Here is a 20194-nt window from a genome sequence, read left to right as displayed (position 1 = left end):
AAGATACAACAAAAACACTGTATATAAAAATAGACACAGAAACTGCTGGTCATAACACCCCTAATCTACACAGCTGGGTATGCCTGCTGAAACTAGAAGGTTTTAAGATTGCACTTAAACACATCAACAGACTCAAGCGAACGTAGGGAGGGTGGAAGATCATTCCAGAGCCTCGGCGCAACAACCTGAAAAGATCGGTCTCCTCGGGTCCTAAAACGAGAACGAGGGACCATGAGTAAGTTTTGATCCAACGATCTCAACCTCCGCATTGGGGTATATGGACACAACAAGTCTCTTAAGTAGGAAGGGGCCTGGCCATGCAAGGCTCTAAAAGAGAGCACCAGGATTTTGAAATTCACACGAAAAGAGACAGGGAGCCAATGGAAGTGTAAGTCGTCATGCTGAGCATCGTGTAAGTCACCATGCTGAGCATCGTGTAAGTCACCATGCTGAGCATCGTGTAAGTCACCATGCTGAGCATCGTGTAAGTCGTCATGCTGAGCATCGTGTAAGTCGTCATGCTGAGCATCGTGTAAGTCGTCATGCTGAGCATCGTGTAAGTCACCATGCTGAGCATCGTGTAAGTCGTCATGCTGAGCATCGTGTAAGTCACCATGCTGAGCATCGTGTAAGTCACCATGCTGAGCATCGTGTAAGTCACCATGCTGAGCATCGTGTAAGTCACCATGATGAGCATCGTGTAAGTCACCATGCTGAGCATCGTGTAAGTCACCATGCTGAGCATCGTGTAAGTCACCATGCTGAGCATCGTGTAAGTCGTCATGCTGAGCATCGTGTATGTCACCATGCTGAGCATCGTGTAAGTCGTCATGCTGAGCATCGTGTAAGTCGTCATGCTGAGCATCGTGTAAGTCACCATGCTGAGCATCGTGTAAGTCACCATGCTGAGCATCGTGTAAGTCACCATGCTGAGCATCGTGTAAGTCGTCATGCTGAGCATCGTGTAAGTCGTCATGCTGAGCATCGTGTAAGTCGTCATGCTGAGCATCGTGTAAGTCGTCATGCTGAGCATCGTGCAAGTCGTCATGCTGAGCATCGTGCAAGTCGTCATGCTGAGCATCGTGCAAGTCGTCATGCTGAGCATCGTGCAAGTCGTCATGCTGAGCATCGTGCAAGTCGTCATGCTGAGCATCGTGTAAGTCACCATCTGAGCATCGTGTAAGTCACCATCTGAGCATCGTGTAAGGTCACCATGCTGAGCATCGTGTAAGTCACCATGATGAGCATCGTGTAAGTCACCATGCTGAGCATCGTGTAAGGTCTCCATGCTGAGCATCGTGTAAGGTCACCATGATGAGCATCGTGTAAGGTCACCATGATGAGCATCGTGTAAGTCACCATGCTGAGCATCGTGTAAGGTCTCCATGATGAGCATCGTGTAAGGTCACCATGCTGAGCATCGTGTAAGTCACCATGCTGAGCATCGTGTAAGTCACCATGCTGAGCATCGTGTAAGTCACCATGCTGAGCATCGTGTAAGTCGTCATGCTGAGCATCGTGTAAGTCACCATGCTGAGCATCGTGTAAGTCGTCATGCTGAGCATCGTGTAAGTCGTCATGCTGAGCATCGTGTAAGTCGTCATGCTGAGCATCGTGTAAGTCGTCATGCTGAGCATCGTGTAAGTCGTCATGCTGAGCATCGTGTAAGTCACCATGCTGAGCATCGTGTAAGTCACCATGCTGAGCATCGTGTAAGTCACCATGCTGAGCATCGTGTAAGTCACCATGCTGAGCATCGTGTAAGTCGTCATGCTGAGCATCGTGTAAGTCACCATGCTGAGCATCGTGTAAGTCACCATGCTGAGCATCGTGTAAGTCACCATGCTGAGCATCGTGTAAGTCACCATCTGAGCATCGTGTAAGTCACCATCTGAGCATCGTGTAAGTCGTCATGCTGAGCATCGTGTAAGTCACCATGCTGAGCATCGTGTAAGTCACCATGCTGAGCATGCTGAGCATCGTGTAAGTCACCATGCTGAGCATCGTGTAAGTCGCCATGCTGAGCATCGTGTAAGTCGTCATGCTGAGCATCGTGTAAGTCGTCATGCTGAGCATCGTGTAAGTCGTCATGCTGAGCATCGTGTAAGTCGTCATGCTGAGCATCGTGTAAGTCACCATGCTGAGCATCGTGTAAGTCACCATCTGAGCATCGTGTAAGTCGTCATGCTGAGCATCGTGTAAGTCACCATCTGAGCATCGTGTAAGTCGTCATGCTGAGCATCGTGCAAGTCACCATCTGAGCATCGTGTAAGTCACCATGCTGAGCATCGTGTAAGTCACCATGCTGAGCATCGTGTAAGTCACCATCTGAGCATCGTGTAAGTCGTCATGCTGAGCATCGTGTAAGTCACCATCTGAGCATCGTGTAAGTCGTCATGCTGAGCATCGTGCAAGTCGTCATGCTGAGCATCGTGCAAGTCGTCATGCTGAGCATCGTGCAAGTCGTCATGCTGAGCATCGTGTAAGTCGTCATGCTGAGCATCGTGCAAGTCGTCATGCTGAGCATCGTGTAAGTCACCATCTGAGCATCGTGTAAGTCGTCATGCTGAGCATCGTGCAAGTCGTCATGCTGAGCATCGTGTAAGTCACCATCTGAGCATCGTGTAAGTCGTCATGCTGAGCATCGTGCAAGTCGTCATGCTGAGCATCGTGCAAGTCGTCATGCTGAGCATCGTGTAAGTCACCATCTGAGCATCGTGTAAGTCACCATGCTGAGCATCGTGTAAGTCACCATCTGAGCATCGTGTAAGTCGTCATGCTGAGCATCGTGCAAGTCGTCATGCTGAGCATCGTGTAAGTCACCATCTGAGCATCGTGTAAGTCGTCATGCTGAGCATCGTGTAAGTCACCATGCTGAGCATCGTGTATGTCACCATGCTGAGCATCGTGTAAGTCGTCATCTGAGCATCGTGTAAGTCACCATGCTGAGCATCGTGTAAGTCGTCATGCTGAGCATCGTGTAAGTCGTCATGCTGAGCATCGTGTAAGTCACCATGCTGAGCATCGTGTATGTCACCATGCTGAGCATCGTGTAAGGTCACCATGCTGAGCATCGTGTAAGTCACCATGCTGAGCATCGTGTAAGTCACCATCTGAGCATCGTGTAAGTCGTCATGCTGAGCATCGTGCAAGTCGTCATGCTGAGCATCGTGTAAGTCACCATCTGAGCATCGTGTAAGTCGTCATGCTGAGCATCGTGTAAGTCACCATGCTGAGCATCGTGTAAGTCGTCATGCTGAGCATCGTGTAAGTCACCATGCTGAGCATCGTGTAAGTCACCATGCTGAGCATCGTGTAAGTCACCATGCTGAGCATCGTGTAAGTCACCATGCTGAGCATCGTGTAAGTCGTCATGCTGAGCATCGTGTAAGGTCACCATGCTGAGCATCGTGTAAGTCGTCATGCTGAGCATCGTGCAAGTCGTCATGCTGAGCATCGTGCAAGTCGTCATGCTGAGCATCGTGCAAGTCGTCATGCTGAGCATCGTGTAAGTCGTCATGCTGAGCATCGTGCAAGTCGTCATGCTGAGCATCGTGTAAGTCACCATCTGAGCATCGTGTAAGTCGTCATGCTGAGCATCGTGCAAGTCGTCATGCTGAGCATCGTGTAAGTCACCATCTGAGCATCGTGTAAGTCGTCATGCTGAGCATCGTGTAAGTCACCATGCTGAGCATCGTGTAAGTCACCATGCTGAGCATCGTGTATGTCACCATGCTGAGCATCGTGTAAGTCGTCATCTGAGCATCGTGTAAGTCACCATGCTGAGCATCGTGTAAGTCGTCATGCTGAGCATCGTGTAAGTCACCATCTGAGCATCGTGTAAGTCACCATCTGAGCATCGTGTATGTCACCATGCTGAGCATCGTGTAAGGTCACCATGCTGAGCATCGTGTAAGTCACCATGCTGAGCATCGTGTAAGTCACCATCTGAGCATCGTGTAAGTCACCATCTGAGCATCGTGTAAGTCGTCATGCTGAGCATCGTGCAAGTCGTCATGCTGAGCATCGTGTAAGTCACCATCTGAGCATCTTGTAAGTCGTCATGCTGAGCATCGTGTAAGTCACCATGCTGAGCATCGTGTAAGTCGTCATGCTGAGCATCGTGTAAGTCACCATGCTGAGCATCGTGTAAGTCACCATGCTGAGCATCGTGTAAGTCACCATGCTGAGCATCGTGTAAGTCACCATGCTGAGCATCGTGTAAGTCGTCATGCTGAGCATCGTGTAAGGTCACCATGCTGAGCATCGTGTAAGTCACCATGCTGAGCATCGTGTTTAATAATCACTGATATTTCTAAACTCAATGTATCTGGAAACTTTTGAGCAGGAATCAAAACTTCTGTGAGTTGTGTTTTACTCCTGGTGTTCCCATTTAGACGATGATGGAAAGTTTTGTTGGATATGAAACCATGAGGTGAGACAGAGCGAACAGTGGAAGAAACCCACCACAGTCTCTGATCTATACACCATTCACTGTGATGCCACATGTTTAGTTACTCCGCCGTGTTGGGAGGCTAAAAGTGTTGTTATAGAGTGAATGTTAATTTAGTTTTAAGTTTTTCTCATGAAGGATTTTAAAGGATGTTAGGATATTAAAAAATGTGCTTGTGGTGCCGCATGATTTTCCAAAATCCTGGCTTACAAGCATCCAACCTGCCACCTGACAGACATTTTGCCAGCAGACTTGGCTTCCCACCACACGATCAATGAGCTGGTCAGTTTCACAGTAGCAGAACTAAAAGCTTACCAGTCATTAGAGGTTTATTCTCCAAAGTATTTCTTCTGTATGTCAAAGGTGTTTTAAAAAAAAAAAAAAAAAAAAAAGCAGTAGACGCAGAAAACGCTAATGTGATGTAAAAGTAAGGAATGTCTCTGCATTATATTTAGAAGTTACTATTACTGTGAGATATTTAACGTTTTTTTTGACACCATGAAGGACAATAAAAGTCCATCCTTGCATCTACTGCTTACACAGAGTTGGGCTGCAGGGGCAGCTGTTCAGACCTCCATCCGAGCCACATTTGCCAGTGCCCATAACACCTCGCCAGAGATGCATTGAGAAAAAAAATCCATAATTTTCCATTAAAAGTTTGACTCTTGTCTTCGTATGTGCATTTACAAAACAGTGAAAGTTGCCGAATATCCAACCAACCATGAGTCGCCTTTTGTATGCTGCTTAACGACAACAAAGTGCTGCTAACAGCCGACAGGCTTCTAGGTATCGGCTCTGATGCAGAAACACATTTATCCCGTCGTTAGGGTCAGCAGGCGGTCTGGGAAATGAAATCCATCTTCGGGAAGCCGACTGGAACATCCAAACATATAGGAGAAGCCAGCTGTCGTGTGATTCCTGATGAAAGCTGAGAGGGGGCTACATGTAGCTTCAGGAGCAGAGAAATGATGGTTACATCTCCTAACACCTGGTTACAGACCTCTAGTCTGCAGCAAAGAAGAACTTTTACATGAGCTTTAGAAAGTGCTTTTGTCTGGGAGGAGGGAGGAGGTCAGATGAAGCGACTCCATGGGGAGGTGTCTCAATAGGAGATCACTGGGAATTATGTTAAAGGGAGCTCCTCTTTGATGAGATTATACCAGTGTTTATGATCAATCCCTGTTTTTTCTTTTGGTTAAATTCACAAGTTACTAGAGCTGCTCTAACAAGGAGATGTAACTGAATCAGGAAGTTAGCAACGAGGCTGATAACAAGATAACGAAGACAACGATGGATTGTAGGCGTCGCTGGGAGCAGAAAGTCTGGAATCTCTGGTTTCTCTGCAACATATTCAGGAAAACAAGCTGGTTCACACACAACACGGTGCTTATGAGTGTTTACCGGCCAGGACTCTGTTGACAGAGGAGTGTGTCGCCAGACCGGACTGTCCTCGTTCATGAAAGATTCCAGCGTAGGGAAGATATTCAGGCAGCAGGAAACGCCTGCAGGATGACACACAGCGATGACACACTCCTCATCAGTAAAATGTAAAACATGAGGATCTGCAGCAGGACTCACCGGGGGACGAAACGTCCCAGGGAGGGTGCAGACATCCTGGCGTTGCGTGCCGTTCTGTGTCTCGCTCTGTCTCCATTATCACTGGGAAAGAACACGGAAACATCAACCATGTGCAGCGATGAAAACAAGTTCAAGCTAGACAGAGGAACAACACCTACTCCAGCTCCTCAAAGTCCACATCGCTGCTGTCCATGGAGCTAGACGTGTTGCTGGACGGGCCGTCAGAGGACGTGGACATGGCCCGCAGCCGGTTCTGCTGGTATCGCAGAGAACGCTGTCGGATGCTGTCGCGTCTCGACAGGTACTGGATCATCCTCTGAGCGTAGTACGCTGCTGGAGACAGTCTGCAGAGCGGAGACAGATCAGTCAAAGCTCAGGAGGACAGAGAGATTTTCACAGTCCTCTCCAATCTAAATGCAGAGGAACCTGTCCCATGCACAGATACGAATAGAACCACCTGCCTGATCATCAGATATGAGAGTAGAAGAAGAAATTCCCCCATGCTAAAATTTAAACTAGTTTAAATACAATGAACTATCCATGCTTGCTAGCATGGCCTGGTTAGCGCACATGATTGTGTTAGCATACCTGGTGGTCTTGTTAGTGTACCTGTCCATGTTAGCTAGTATGGCCTGGTTAGCGCACATGATTGTGTTAGCATACCTGGTGGTCTTGTTAGTGTACCTGTCCATGTTAGCTAGCATGCACTGCTTAACGCACATGATTGTGTTAGCATACCTGGTCCTGTTAGTGTACCTGTCCATGTTAGCTAGCATGCACTGCTTAACGCACATGATTGTGTTAGCATACCTGGTCCTGTTAGTGTACCTGTCCATGTTAGCTAGCATGCACTGCTTAACGCACATGATTGTGTTAGCATACCTGGTCTTGTTAGTGTACCTGATGATGTCTGTGTACCTGGCCGGATTCAATTTTGCTCACAATTCTTTTTAAATTTACAGCCAGAAATGTTAGTATACAGATATAGAAATATGTTCACTTATTGATTTTAATGAATAATTATGAAATATGTACAAATACTCTCAAAACCCTATGAACTAAAAAACATATAAAACTGATTTCCTCTGTAGTTCTGGCACACCGAAGGTCACTATTTCACACACAGGTGAGACGTAGCTAAAGGGCTTTGAAGCCTTTATAGATGCTTCTAGTAAAAGGTAACATTGGGTAAACTTAACAACTTCTGATAAATCAGTTAGTAAATTTAGAAAAAATGTGTTTTGTGGTGAAATAATCCTACTCAGTTTTCCCACAATGCAGCCAGGTTTTCCAGCATGCTATGTACAAAGAGAGACGTGTTCATGTACACGGTGATCCCCACCCATCATTTATATGCGACCCATTTTCAGCTACCTTCCAAGAAACGCCTTGAACGAAGGCACTGACAGGAATACAGACCATCTAGTCTTTTCTTTTTGAAAAAATAAAGTTTGTTAAATTACATTTAAATTACCAATACATTTGTGAGCATTTGATCATTTCTACTAATGTGCGCACAAATTATTTTTTCTTTTTCAAACATAAAAACTGTAAAACAATTTGGCAGCATTTGCCTCTTATTCTAGTAACGTTGTGGGCAATTGTCTGCACACCACCTGGTCGTGTTAGCATACCTGGCAGGGTCGGGGTAAATTGGGTGGTCTCTGGAACCAGACACGTCGTAGCGGGACAAAGATAAAAGAGACGACTCCAGCAGTCTTCTGTTGGAAATATAAACAAGTTTCAGATTTTTGCAGGATCAAACAGGACTTTTCAGCACACGTATCGGACAGCTAGTAAACTGGTAGTGGACAGGTCATGGACAGGTATCGGACAGCTAGTAAACTGGTAGTGGACAGGTCATGGACAGGTATCGGACAGCTAGTGAACAGGTAGTGGACAGGTATCGGACAGCTAGTGAACAGGTAGTGGACAGGTCATGGACAGGTATCGGACAGCTAGTGAACAGGTAGTGGACAGGTCATGGACAGGTATCGGACAGCTAGTGAACAGGTAGTGGACAGGTCATGGACAGGTATCGGACAGCTAGTGAACAGGTAGTGGACAGGTCATGGACAGGTATCGGACAGCTAGTGAACAGGTAGTGGACAGGTCATGGACAGGTATCGGACAGCTAGTGAACTGGTAGTGGACAGGTCATGGACAGGTATCGGACAGCTAGTGAACAGGTAGTGGACAGGTCATGGACAGGTATCGGACAGCTAGTGAACAGGTAGTGGACAGGTCATGCACAGGTATCAGACAGCTAGTGAACAGGTAGTGGACAGGTCATGGACAGGTATCGGACAGCTAGTGAACTGGTAGTGGACAGGTCATGGACAGGTATCGGACAGCTAGTGAACAGGTAGTGGACAGGTCATGGACAGGTATCGGACAGCTAGTGAACAGGTAGTGGACAGGTCATGGACAGGTATCGGACAGCTAGTGAACAGGTAGTGGACAGGTCATGGACAGGTATCGGACAGCTAGTGAACAGGTAGTGGACAGGTCATGGACAGGTATCGGACAGCTAGTGGACAGGTCATGGACAGGTATCGGACAGCTAGTGGACAGGTCATGGACAGGTATCGGACAGCTAGTGAACAGGTAGTGGACAGGTCATGGACAGGTATCGGACAGCTAGTGAACAGGTAGTGGACAGGTCATGGACAGGTATCGGACAGCTAGTGAACAGGTAGTGGACAGGTCATGGACAGGTATCGGACAGCTAGTGGACAGGTCATGCACAGGTATCGGACAGCTAGTGAACAGGTCATGGACAGGTATCGGACAGCTAGTGGACAGGTCATGCACAGGTATCGGACAGCTAGTGAACAGGTAGTGGACAGATCATGGACAGGTATGACACCCAAGAGGTTCCGAGGACGGTTTCCTACCGCAGAAACCTGAGATCTCTAAGCCCCGCACAGCTGTCTGATGAGGTTAACTCTACCCTCCCCTCTGATTCAGACTCCTCCCCACTGTCTACTAATGAGGCTACAGAAACACTCTGCTCCTCTCTGGACAAACTCTGTCCTCTGCTGTCTAAACCAGCCAGACAGAATCCTCCCAGTCCATGGATCACTGAGGTCCTAAGACGTCACAGAGCAGGTCTCAGGCCAGCAGAAAGAAAGTGGCGCAAATCCAATAAACTCACTGACTTGTCAGAGTACCGACTTCAGCTCTCACTCTTCACATCCAGCCTAAAGGCTGCCAAGATAGACTTCTATCAGAACCAGATCCGCAATGCTCCTAACGCACGACAGTTATTCATGGCATTGAACTCTGTTCTCTCTCCACCTCCTGCTAAGCCTCCCGCCATGCTGACCGCAGAAATGTTTGCATCCTTTTTTACTGAAAAGGTTGCTACCATCAGTAATCAGTTCTCTGAGCCTGACCAGCTCAGTCCACCACATCCAGCTAGTGGTGCTTCATTTTGCTCCTTCCGCACTCTGAATGAGAATGAAGTCCTAAAGTTTCTACAAAACTCTAAACCCACTACCTGTGCACTTGATCCGGTCCCTACAGATATCCTGCAGAGCATTTCTCCTACGATCAAAGCTGCAGTAACTCATATTATCATCTCCTCTCTGGAATCCGCTGTCTTTCCCTCTGTCTTCCAGCAAGCTCGGGTCACCCCGCTGCTGAAGAAACCCACACTCAACCCAGTCCAGGTTGGAAACTACTGGCTGGTCCCACCGGTGCCGTTCTTATCTAAACTACGAGAGCGTTCTGTCTTCAGCCAAATCTCGCAATTCCTCCATGATGAAAACCTTTTTGATCCATATCAGTCTGGCTTTAGGCAAGGCCATTCCACTGAAACTGTCTGTTACCGATTCCCTCCGGCTTGGCAATCTTCAGTCCTGGTCCTGCTGGACCAGATCCACTGGTCCACACTTAGTATAGCTGTATTTGTTGGAAATCTGGAGAACTTAGCCTAGTTCTTTGCAACAAACTTTATATTAATTCTTTGTATTATAACATAGGTGATATTATATGGTGGGAAGGGAGTAAACAAAAAAAAAAAAAAAAAAAAAAAAAAACAAAACAAAACAAAAAAAAAGCCTGTAGCACTTCATGCAAGGATCTGCATCCAAGTGGACAATCCACTAGCATCTTCCTACGATGTCCTCTACTGTTTGATTTTGTGCTTGTGTTGTTCTCACTCATATGTAGGTCGCTTTGGATAAAAGCGTCTGCTAAATGACTGTAGAATAGAATAGAATAGAATAGAATAGAATAGAATAGAAATCGGACAGCTTGTGGACATTAGACAGGTATCGGACAGCTTGTGGACATTAGACAGGTATCGGACAGCTTGTGGACATTAGACAGGTATCGGACAGCTTGTGGACATTAGACAGGACATGGACAAGTATCAGACAGCTTGTGAACAGGTATCGGACAGCTTGTGGACATTAGACAGGTATCGGACAGCTTGTGGACATTAGACAGGTATCGGACAGCTTGTGGACATTAGACAGGTATCGGACAGCTTGTGGACATTAGACAGGACATGGACAGGTATCGGACAGCTTGTGAACAGGTATCGGACAGCTTGTGGACATTAGACAGGTATCGGACAGCTTGTGGACATTAGACAGGACATGGACAAGTATCAGACAGCTTGTGAACAAGTATCGGACAGCTTGTGGACATTAGACAGGACATGGACAAGTATCAGACAGCTTGTGAACAGGTAGTGGACAGCTTGCGGACATTAGACAGGACATGGACAGTGTCGGGGACAGCGGACATGTTATGGACGGGTGGTGCACGTACCTTCTCAGGGAGTCCTCGTCTGGGGGGTCAACAGGCATTTCTTGGCTTAAGGCCTCTGGGGCTTCTGGGGTCCGGGTGCTGGCCTGGCGGTAGACCCTCTCCCACCGAGCCGTGTCCTGGTTGTACACCAAACCCACGGTCTGCTCTGTAGCCTGGGGGGGCATGGCTAGAGGGAAGGCAACGGCTCCTCCTCCTGGAGGGGGAGGGGGCCGCTCGCTGGACTCTGGGTGCATCCTCCTGTTCTGTGTCGGAGCTTCTAGAGTCCTCCTGCTGTCCTCAGGTTGCCATGGAGAAGATGATGAAGGGAAGGAGGAGGAAGAGGAGGACAAGGAAGTCTCCAGGTTGGAGGCGGAGGTGGCAGAAGTCTGGCTGGTGCGTTCCCAGCGCTGAGAGTCGTGGTTGAAGGTCAGCAGGTTGTGACAGGCCCGGCAGCGGTTCAGGTGGCCTGGAGGGGCAGGGGGAGGCACGTTGTTCTCCAGGCTGTGGGAGGAGGGGGGAGGAGGGACAGGAGGCTGGTAGTTGACAATGGTCGGAGAGGAGGAAGAGGACAAAGACGCCTCGGGTCTGTCCGGGTCCATGTTGTTGTTGAGCAGCTCCTGGCTGGGCTCCTGGCCCCCATCTGCGATCCCGCCCCCCAGCGACGGGTCCATCTCAATGCGGTCTATCTCCAGGAAGTACCGGTTCAGGTTGCACTGCAGAACATTCCGGAAAGACGCAGTGTTGCCACGGGAACCATCCCAGAATGGATGGTGCCCGCTGCTGGTACTGGCAGCGTCCCGGGACTCCCCCTGCTGCGGGAAGCCCCGACCCTCGGTGGCGGAGGTGTAGACAGGGGAGTGGGAAGATCCGTCCTGCTGGCGGAGGACAGACAGGAGGCTGACGGAGGAAGACGAAGACGTACGGGGCGGCAGCATGCTAGGACTCACGCCACCCTCCCTCATGCTCAGCAGGTTGCGGGTCCAGTCAGGTACCGGTCTGGGGGCGGGGATGGACTCCATGCTGGTGGGGACTACGGGGTTCAGAGAAGTACCAGTACTGTAGTACAGGGAGGTAAAAGCGGAGGGCCGCTCCGACCGAGGTCTGGGTTCTGTTCGGGCCGAGGAGAACCCAGAGGACGAGGACATGGGAGTGTTGGAGGTAATCCTGGGGTCGGACAGAGTCATGGAAGGTCCATCTGCAGCCAGCGAAGGGGGACGGCCTGCAGAGCAGCGGCTGCAGAGGCAGACCATCCCCAGGTGCTGGGTGCAGCCAGGATAGGGAGGGGCATGTACGGAGCTGGGGTACTGAGCCAGAGGCATGCTGGAAGTTTCCACCATGCTGCCCCCATTCTCTCCCAGAGGTGGCGGCTGCTCGGCCCCCGCGGGGGCCCCCGGAGAGCGAGAAGACAGGATGTGTAGAAAGTTGTGGAGGATGGGTGTACGACGGACCGGCTGAGACGGAAGAAAGGAGCGCTGGCGGAAGTTTGGCATCTCCACGCTGTCCATGGGAACCTCCGAGTCATCCTCGTTCTGAGGACAAGAGGATGTTCAGAGAGTCAGATAAGAGGACCTGGGACCTCATTTATAAAGCTGGCATACGCACAAAACAGGCCTGAAAGTTGTGGAAGTATAAAATAAAATAACGCAGCTGTCTGTGACTGCCTTATTAAAATGACGGGATTGCAGTCAGAATCCACAGTACAGATTCCTGAACAGGCCGACATTTAAACACAGTTTGCAGATATCTCTCAATAGTGCATAAGACTCTACTTATAATGCTGGAACGGCTTTGTTGTGTTTGGAACTAAAAACATACATTCTAATGATATACAAATCATTTGCGACTTGCTTATAGATGTACCTGCACCGATACACATTACGTAGGGAACAGACAAGAGGAGAGCGCTATTTGTGATGTTATTTTAGAAATTCTTTTTTTTTATTTATTTTTTTTTATTTTAACTCGACTTACAATGCAAAGCAAATTAAACAAATTACATTATGCATTATGATTTAATCCATAACTTTTAACATAGAATTTTTAACATTGAGTGGCACGGGTGGCAGGGAAGCTAAATTACCTCTGCATTATTTACATGAGCATTTGAGTCAATGGACCACAGCAGTGTTGGCAGAAAGTCAGATCTAAAAGGATTAACATCTTCTCACCACATGGACCAAATTCTGTAAAAAGTTTCTATCTGCAAAGTTAGGAAACAGAGAATTTTTCAATGGTATAGATCTTTTATACAATAATACAGTCCTCAGTTGTTGGTGGTTGAGGTTTTAGACATTCACAGAGTCTGAGACGAGGACCTGGTCTGGTAGGAAGACGTTTAGAGTCTGAGACGAGGACCTGGTCTGGTAGGAAGACGTTTAGAGTCTGAGACGAGGACCTGGTCTGGTAGGAAGACGTTTAGAGTCTGAGACGAGGACCTGGTCTGGAAGGAAGACGTTTAGAGTCTGAGACGAGGACCTGGTCTGGTAGGAAGACGTTTAAACAGTCTGAGACGAGGACCTGGTCTGGTAGGAAGACGTTTAAACAGTCTGAGACGAGGACCTGGTCTGGTAGGAAGACGTTTAGAGTCTGAGACGAGGACCTGGTCTGGTAGGAAGACGTTTAAACAGTCTGAGACGAGGACCTGGTCTGGTAGGAAGACGTTTAGAGTCTGAGACGAGTACCTGGTCTGGTAGGAAGACGTTTAGAGTCTGAGACGAGGACCTGGTCTGGTAGGAAGATGTTTAAACAGTCTGAGACGAGGACCTGGTCTGGTAGGAAGACATTTAAACAGTCTGAGACGAGGACCTGGTCTGGTAGGAAGACATTTAAACAGTCTGAGACGAGGACCTGGTCTGGTAGGAAGACGTTTAGAGTCTTAGACGAGGACCTGGTCTGGTAGGAAGACGTTTAGAGTCTGAGACGAGGACCTGGTCTGGTAGGAAGACGTTTAAACAGTCTGAGACGAGGACCTGGTCTGGTAGGAAGACGTTTAAACAGTCTGAGACGAGGACCTGGTCCGGTAGGAAGACGTTTAAACAGTCTGAGACGAGGACCTGGTCTGGTAGGAAGACGTTTAAACAGTCTGAGACGAGGACCTGGTCTGGTAGGAAGACGTTTAGAGTCTGAGACGAGGACCTGGTCTGGTAGGAAGACGTTTAGAGTCTGAGACGAGGACCTGGTCTGGTAGGAAGACGTTTAAACAGCCTGAGACGTGGACCTGGTCTGGTAGGAAGACGTTTAGAGTCTGAGACGAGGACCTGGTCTGGTAGGAAGACGTTTAAACAGTCTGAGACGAGGACCTGGTCTGGTAGGAAGACGTTTAGAGTCTGAGACGAGGACCTGGTCTGGTAGGAAGACGTTTAGAGTCTGAGACGAGGACCTGGTCTGGTAGGAAGACGTTTAGAGTCTGAGACGAGGACCTGGTCCGGTAGGAAGACGTTTAAACAGTCTGAGACGTGGACCTGGTCTGGTAGGAAGACGTTTAGAGTCTGAGACGAGGACCTGGTCTGGTAGGAAGACGTTTAAACAGTCTGAGACGAGGACCTGGTCTGGTAGGAAGACGTTTAAACAGTCTGAGACGAGGACCTGGTCTGGTAGGAAGACGTTTAGAGTCTGAGACGAGGACCTGGTCTGGTAGGAAGACGTTTAGAGTCTGAGACGAGGACCTGGTCTGGTAGGAAGACGTTTAAACAGTCTGAGACGAGGACCTGGTCTGGTAGGAAGACGTTTAGAGTCTGAGACGAGGACCTGGTCTGGTAGGAAGACGTTTAGAGTCTGAGACGAGGACCTGGTCTGGTAGGAAGACGTTTAAACAGCCTGAGACGTGGACCTGGTCTGGTAGGAAGACGTTTAGAGTCTGAGACGAGGACCTGGTCTGGTAGGAAGACGTTTAAACAGTCTGAGACGAGGACCTGGTCTGGTAGGAAGACGTTTAGAGTCTGAGACGAGGACCTGGTCTGGTAGGAAGACGTTTAGAGTCTGAGACGAGGACCTGGTCTGGTAGGAAGACGTTTAGAGTCTGAGACGAGGACCTGGTCTGGTAGGAAGACGTTTAAACAGTCTGAGACGAGGACCTGGTCTGGTAGGAAGACGTTTAAACAGTCTGAGACGAGGACCTGGTCTGGTAGGAAGACGTTTAAACAGTCTGAGACGAGGACCTGGTCTGGTAGGAAGACGTTTAAACAGTCTGAGACGAGGACCTGGTCTGGTAGGAAGACGTTTAGAGTCTGAGACGAGGACCTGGTCTGGTAGGAAGACGTTTAGAGTCTGAGACGAGGACCTGGTCTGGTAGGAAGACGTTTAGAGTCTGAGACGAGGACCTGGTCTGGTAGGAAGACGTTTAGAGTCTGAGACGAGGACCTGGTCTGGTAGGAAGACGTTTAGAGTCTGAGACGAGGACCTGGTCTGGTAGGAAGACGTTTAAACAGTCTGAGACGAGGACCTGGTCTGGTAGGAAGACGTTTAGAGTCTGAGACGAGTACCTGGTCCGGTAGGAAGACGTTTAGAGTCTGAGACGAGGACCTGGTCCGGTAGGAAGACGTTTAAACAGTCTGAGACGAGGACCTGGTCTGGTAGGAAGACGTTTAAACAGTCTGAGACGAGGACCTGGTCTGGTAGGAAGACGTTTAAACAGTCTGAGACGAGGACCTGGTCTGGTAGGAAGACGTTTAAACAGTCTGAGACGAGGACCTGGTCTGGTAGGAAGACGTTTAGAGTCTGAGACGAGGACCTGGTCTGGTAGGAAGACGTTTAGAGTCTGAGACGAGGACCTGGTCTGGTAGGAAGACGTTTAAACAGTCTGAGACGAGGACCTGGTCTGGTAGGAAGACGTTTAGAGTCTGAGACGAGTACCTGGTCTGGTAGGAAGACGTTTAGAGTCTGAGACGAGGACCTGGTCTGGTAGGAAGATGTTTAAACAGTCTGAGACGAGGACCTGGTCTGGTAGGAAGACATTTAAACAGTCTGAGACGAGGACCTGGTCTGGTAGGAAGACATTTAAACAGTCTGAGACGAGGACCTGGTCTGGTAGGAAGACGTTTAGAGTCTTAGACGAGGACCTGGTCTGGTAGGAAGACGTTTAGAGTCTGAGACGAGGACCTGGTCTGGTAGGAAGACGTTTAAACAGTCTGAGACGAGGACCTGGTCTGGTAGGAAGACGTTTAAACAGTCTGAGACGAGGACCTGGTCCGGTAGGAAGACGTTTAAACAGTCTGAGACGAGGACCTGGTCTGGTAGGAAGACGTTTAAACAGTCTGAGACGAGGACCTGGTCTGGTAGGAAGACGTTTAGAGTCTGAGACGAGGACCTGGTCTGGTAGGAAGACGTTTAGAGTCTGAGACGAGGACCTGGTCTGGTAGGAAGACGTTTAGAGTCTGAGACGAGGACCTGGTCCGGTAGGAAGACGTTTAGAGTCTGAGACGAGGACCTGGTCCGGTAGGAAGACGTTTAAACAGTCTGAGATGAGGACCTGGTCTGGTAGGAAGACGTTTAAACAGTCTGAGACGAGGACCTGGTCTGGTAGGAAGACGTTTAGAGTCTGAGACGAGTACCTGGTCCGGTAGGAAGACGTTTAGAGTCTGAGACGAGGACCTGGTCCGGTAGGAAGACGTTTAAACAGTCTGAGACGAGGACCTGGTCTGGTAGGAAGACGTTTAAACAGCCTGAGACGAGGACCTGGTCTGGTAGGAAGACGTTTAAACAGTCTGAGACGAGGACCTGGTCCGGTAGGAAGACGTTTAAACAGTCTGAGACGAGGACCTGGTCCGGTAGGAAGACGTTTAAACAGTCTGAGACGAGGACCTGGTCTGGTAGGAAGACGTTTAAACAGTCTGAGACGAGGACCTGGTCTGGTAGGAAGACGTTTAAACAGTCTGAGACGAGGACCTGGTCTGGTAGGAAGACGTTTAAACAGTCTGAGACGAGGACCTGGTCTGGTAGGAAGACGTTTAGAGTCTGAGACGAGGACCTGGTCTGGTAGGAAGACGTTTAGAGTCTGAGACGAGGACCTGGTCTGGTAGGAAGACGTTTAAACAGTCTGAGACGAGGACCTGGTCTGGTAGGAAAACGTTTAGAGTCTGAGACGAGGACCTGGTCTGGTAGGAAGACGTTTAAACAGTCTGAGACGAGGACCTGGTCTGGTAGGAAGACGTTTAGAGTCTGAGACGAGGACCTGGTCTGGTAGGAAGATGTTTAAACAGTCTGAGACGAGGACCTGGTCTGGTAGGAAGACGTTTAAACAGTCTGAGACGAGGACCTGGTCTGGTAGGAAGACATTTAAACAGTCTGAGACGAGGACCTGGTCTGGTAGGAAGACATTTAAACAGTCTGAGACGAGGACCTGGTCTGGTAGGAAGACGTTTAGAGTCTTAGACGAGGACCTGGTCTGGTAGGAAGACGTTTAGAGTCTGAGACGAGGACCTGGTCTGGTAGGAAGACGTTTAAACAGTCTGAGACGAGGACCTGGTCTGGTAGGAAGACGTTTAAACAGTCTGAGACGAGGACCTGGTCTGGTAGGAAGACGTTTAAACAGTCTGAGACGAGGACCTGGTCTGGTAGGAAGACATTTAAACAGTCTGAGACGAGGACCTGGTCTGGTAGGAAGACGTTTAGAGTCTGAGACGAGGACCTGGTCTGGTAGGAAGACGTTTAGGGTCTTAGACGAGGACCTGGTCTGGTAGGAAGACGTTTAGAGTCTGAGACGAGGACCTGGTCTGGTAGGAAGACGTTTAGAGTCTGAGACGAGGACCTGGTCTGGTAGGAAGACGTTTAAACAGCCTGAGACGAGGACCTGGTCTGGTAGGAAGACGTTTAGAGTCTGAGACGAGGACCTGGTCCGGTAGGAAGACGTTTAGAGTCTGAGACGAGGACCTGGTCCGGTAGGAAGACGTTTAGAGTCTGAGACGAGGACCTGGTCTGGTAGGAAGACGTTTAGAGTCTGAGACGAGGACCTGGTCTGGTAGGAAGACGTTTAGAGTCTGAGACGAGGACCTGGTCTGGTAGGAAGACGTTTAGAGTCTGAGACGAGGACCTGGTCTGGTAGGAAGACGTTTAGAGTCTGAGACGAGGACCTGGTCTGGTAGGAAGACGTTTAGAGTCTGAGACGAGGACCTGGTCTGGTAGGAAGACGTTTAGAGTCTGAGACGAGGACCTGGTCTGGTAGGAAGACATTTAAACAGCCTGAGACGAGGACCTGGTCTGGTAGGAAGACGTTTAGAGTCTGAGACGAGGACCTGGTCTGGTAGGAAAAAGTTTAAACAGTCTGAGACGAGGACCTGGTCTGGTAGGAAGACGTTTAAACAGTCTGAGACGAGGACCTGGTCTGGTAGGAAGACGTTTAAACAGTCTGAGACGAGGACCTGGTCTGGTAGGAAGACGTTTAAACAGTCTGAGACGAGGACCTGGTCTGGTAGGAAGACGTTTAAACAGTCTGAGACGAGGACCTGGTCTGGTCGGAAGACGTTTAAACAGTCTGAGACGAGGACCTGGTCTGGTAGGAAAACGTTTAGAGTCTGAGACGAGGACCTGGTCTGGTAGGAAGACGTTTAGAGTCTGAGACGAGGACCTGGTCTGGTAGGAAGACGTTTAGAGTCTGAGACGAGGACCTGGTCTGGTAGGAAGACGTTTAAACAGTCTGAGACAAGGACCTGGTCTGGTAGGAAGACGTTTAAACAGTCTGAGACGAGGACCTGGTCCGGTAGGAAGACGTTTAAACAGCCTGAGACGAGGACCTGGTCTGGTAGGAAGACGTTTAAACAGTCTGAGACGAGGACCTGGTCCGGTAGGAAGACGTTTAAACAGCCTGAGACGAGGACCTGGTCTGGTAGGAAGACGTTTAGAGTCTGAGATGAGGACCTGGTCTGGTAGGAAGACGTTTAGAGTCTGAGACGAGGACCTGGTCTGGTAGGAAGACGTTTAGAGTCTGAGACGAGGACCTGGTCCGGTAGGAAGACGTTTAAACAGCCTGAGACGAGGACCTGGTCTGGTAGGAAGACGTTTAGAGTCTGAGACGAGGACATGGTCTGGTAGGAAGACGTTTAGAGTCTGAGACGAGGACCTGGTCTGGTAGGAAGACGTTTAAACAGTCTGAGACGAGGACCTGGTCTGGTAGGAAGACGTTTAGAGTCTGAGACGAGGACCTGGTCTGGTAGGAAGACGTTTAAACAGTCTGAGACGAGGACCTGGTCTGGTAGGAAGACGTTTAAACAGTCTGAGACGAGGACCTGGTCTGGTAGGAAGACGTTTAGAGTCTGAGACGAGGACCTGGTCTGGTAGGAAGACGTTTAAACAGTCTGAGACGAGGACCTGGTCTGGTAGGAAGACGTTTAGAGTCTGAGACGAGGACCTGGTCTGGTAGGAAGACGTTTAGAGTCTGAGACGAGGACCTGGTCTGGTAGGAAGACGTTTAAACAGTCTGAGACGAGGACCTGGTCTGGTAGGAAGACGTTTAGAGTCTGAGACGAGGACCTGGTCTGGTAGGAAGACGTTTAAACAGTCTGAGACGAGGACCTGGTCCGGTAGGAAGACGTTTAAACAGTCTGAGACGAGGACCTGGTCCGGTAGGAAGACGTTTAAACAGTCTGAGACGAGGACCTGGTCTGGTAGGAAGACGTTTAAACAGTCTGAGACGAGGACCTGGTCTGGAAGGAAGACGTTTAAACAGTCTGAGACGAGGACCTGGTCTGGTAGGAAGACGTTTAAACAGTCTGAGACGAGGACCTGGTCTGGTAGGAAGACGTTTAAACAGTCTGAGACGAGGACCTGGTCTGGTAGGAAGACGTTTAGAGTCTGAGACGAGGACCTGGTCTGGTAGGAAGACGTTTAGAGTCTGAGACGAGGACCTGGTCTGGTAGGAAGACGTTTAGAGTCTGAGACGAGGACCTGGTCTGGTAGGAAGACGTTTAGAGTCTGAGACGAGGACCTGGTCTGGTAGGAAGACGTTGAGAGTCTGAGACGAGGACCTGGTCTGGTAGGAAGACATTTAAACAGCCTGAGACGAGGACCTGGTCTGGAAGGAAGACGTTTAGAGTCTGAGACGAGGACCTGGTCCGGTAGGAAGATGTTTAAACAGTCTGAGACGAGGACCTGGTCTGGTAGGAAGACGTTTAAACAGCCTGAGACGAGGACCTGGTCTGGTAGGAAGACGTTTAAACAGTCTGAGACGAGGACCTGGTCTGGTAGGAAGACGTTTAAACAGCCTGAGACGAGGACCTGGTCTGGTAGGAAGACGTTTAGAGTCTGAGACGAGGACCTGGTCTGGTAGGAAGACGTTTAAACAGTCTGAGACGAGGACCTGGTCTGGTAGGAAGACGTTTAGAGTCTGAGACGAGGACCTGGTCTGGTAGGAAAACGTTTAAACAGTCTGAGACGAGGACCTGGTCTGGTAGGAAGACGTTTAAACAGTCT

General features: G+C 49.4%; 1 protein-coding gene across 1 annotated transcript in view; it reads right to left on the bottom strand.

The window, feature by feature from the left end:
* ambra1b (autophagy/beclin-1 regulator 1b) overlaps window positions 1–20194 on the bottom strand; it is a 78471-nt gene that overhangs the window by 32085 nt on the left and 26192 nt on the right. Inside the window, exons 7-11 of the mRNA XM_079253814.1 lie at window positions 10814–12321; window positions 7666–7752; window positions 6190–6375; window positions 6032–6112; window positions 5855–5955 (exon numbers count right to left, since the gene is read on the bottom strand). Of these exons, the coding sequence (XP_079109940.1) occupies window positions 5855–5955; window positions 6032–6112; window positions 6190–6375; window positions 7666–7752; window positions 10814–12321 (1963 nt within the window). The remainder of the gene's footprint in view (window positions 1–5854; window positions 5956–6031; window positions 6113–6189; window positions 6376–7665; window positions 7753–10813; window positions 12322–20194) is intronic.

The sequence above is a fragment of the Telmatherina bonti genome (assembly GCF_933228915.1).
Source record: "Telmatherina bonti genome assembly, chromosome: 2".
NCBI lineage: Eukaryota > Metazoa > Chordata > Actinopteri > Atheriniformes > Telmatherinidae > Telmatherina > Telmatherina bonti.
Note: the sequence above shows the minus strand (reverse complement) of the source record. Positions and strands in the feature narration are given on the sequence as shown.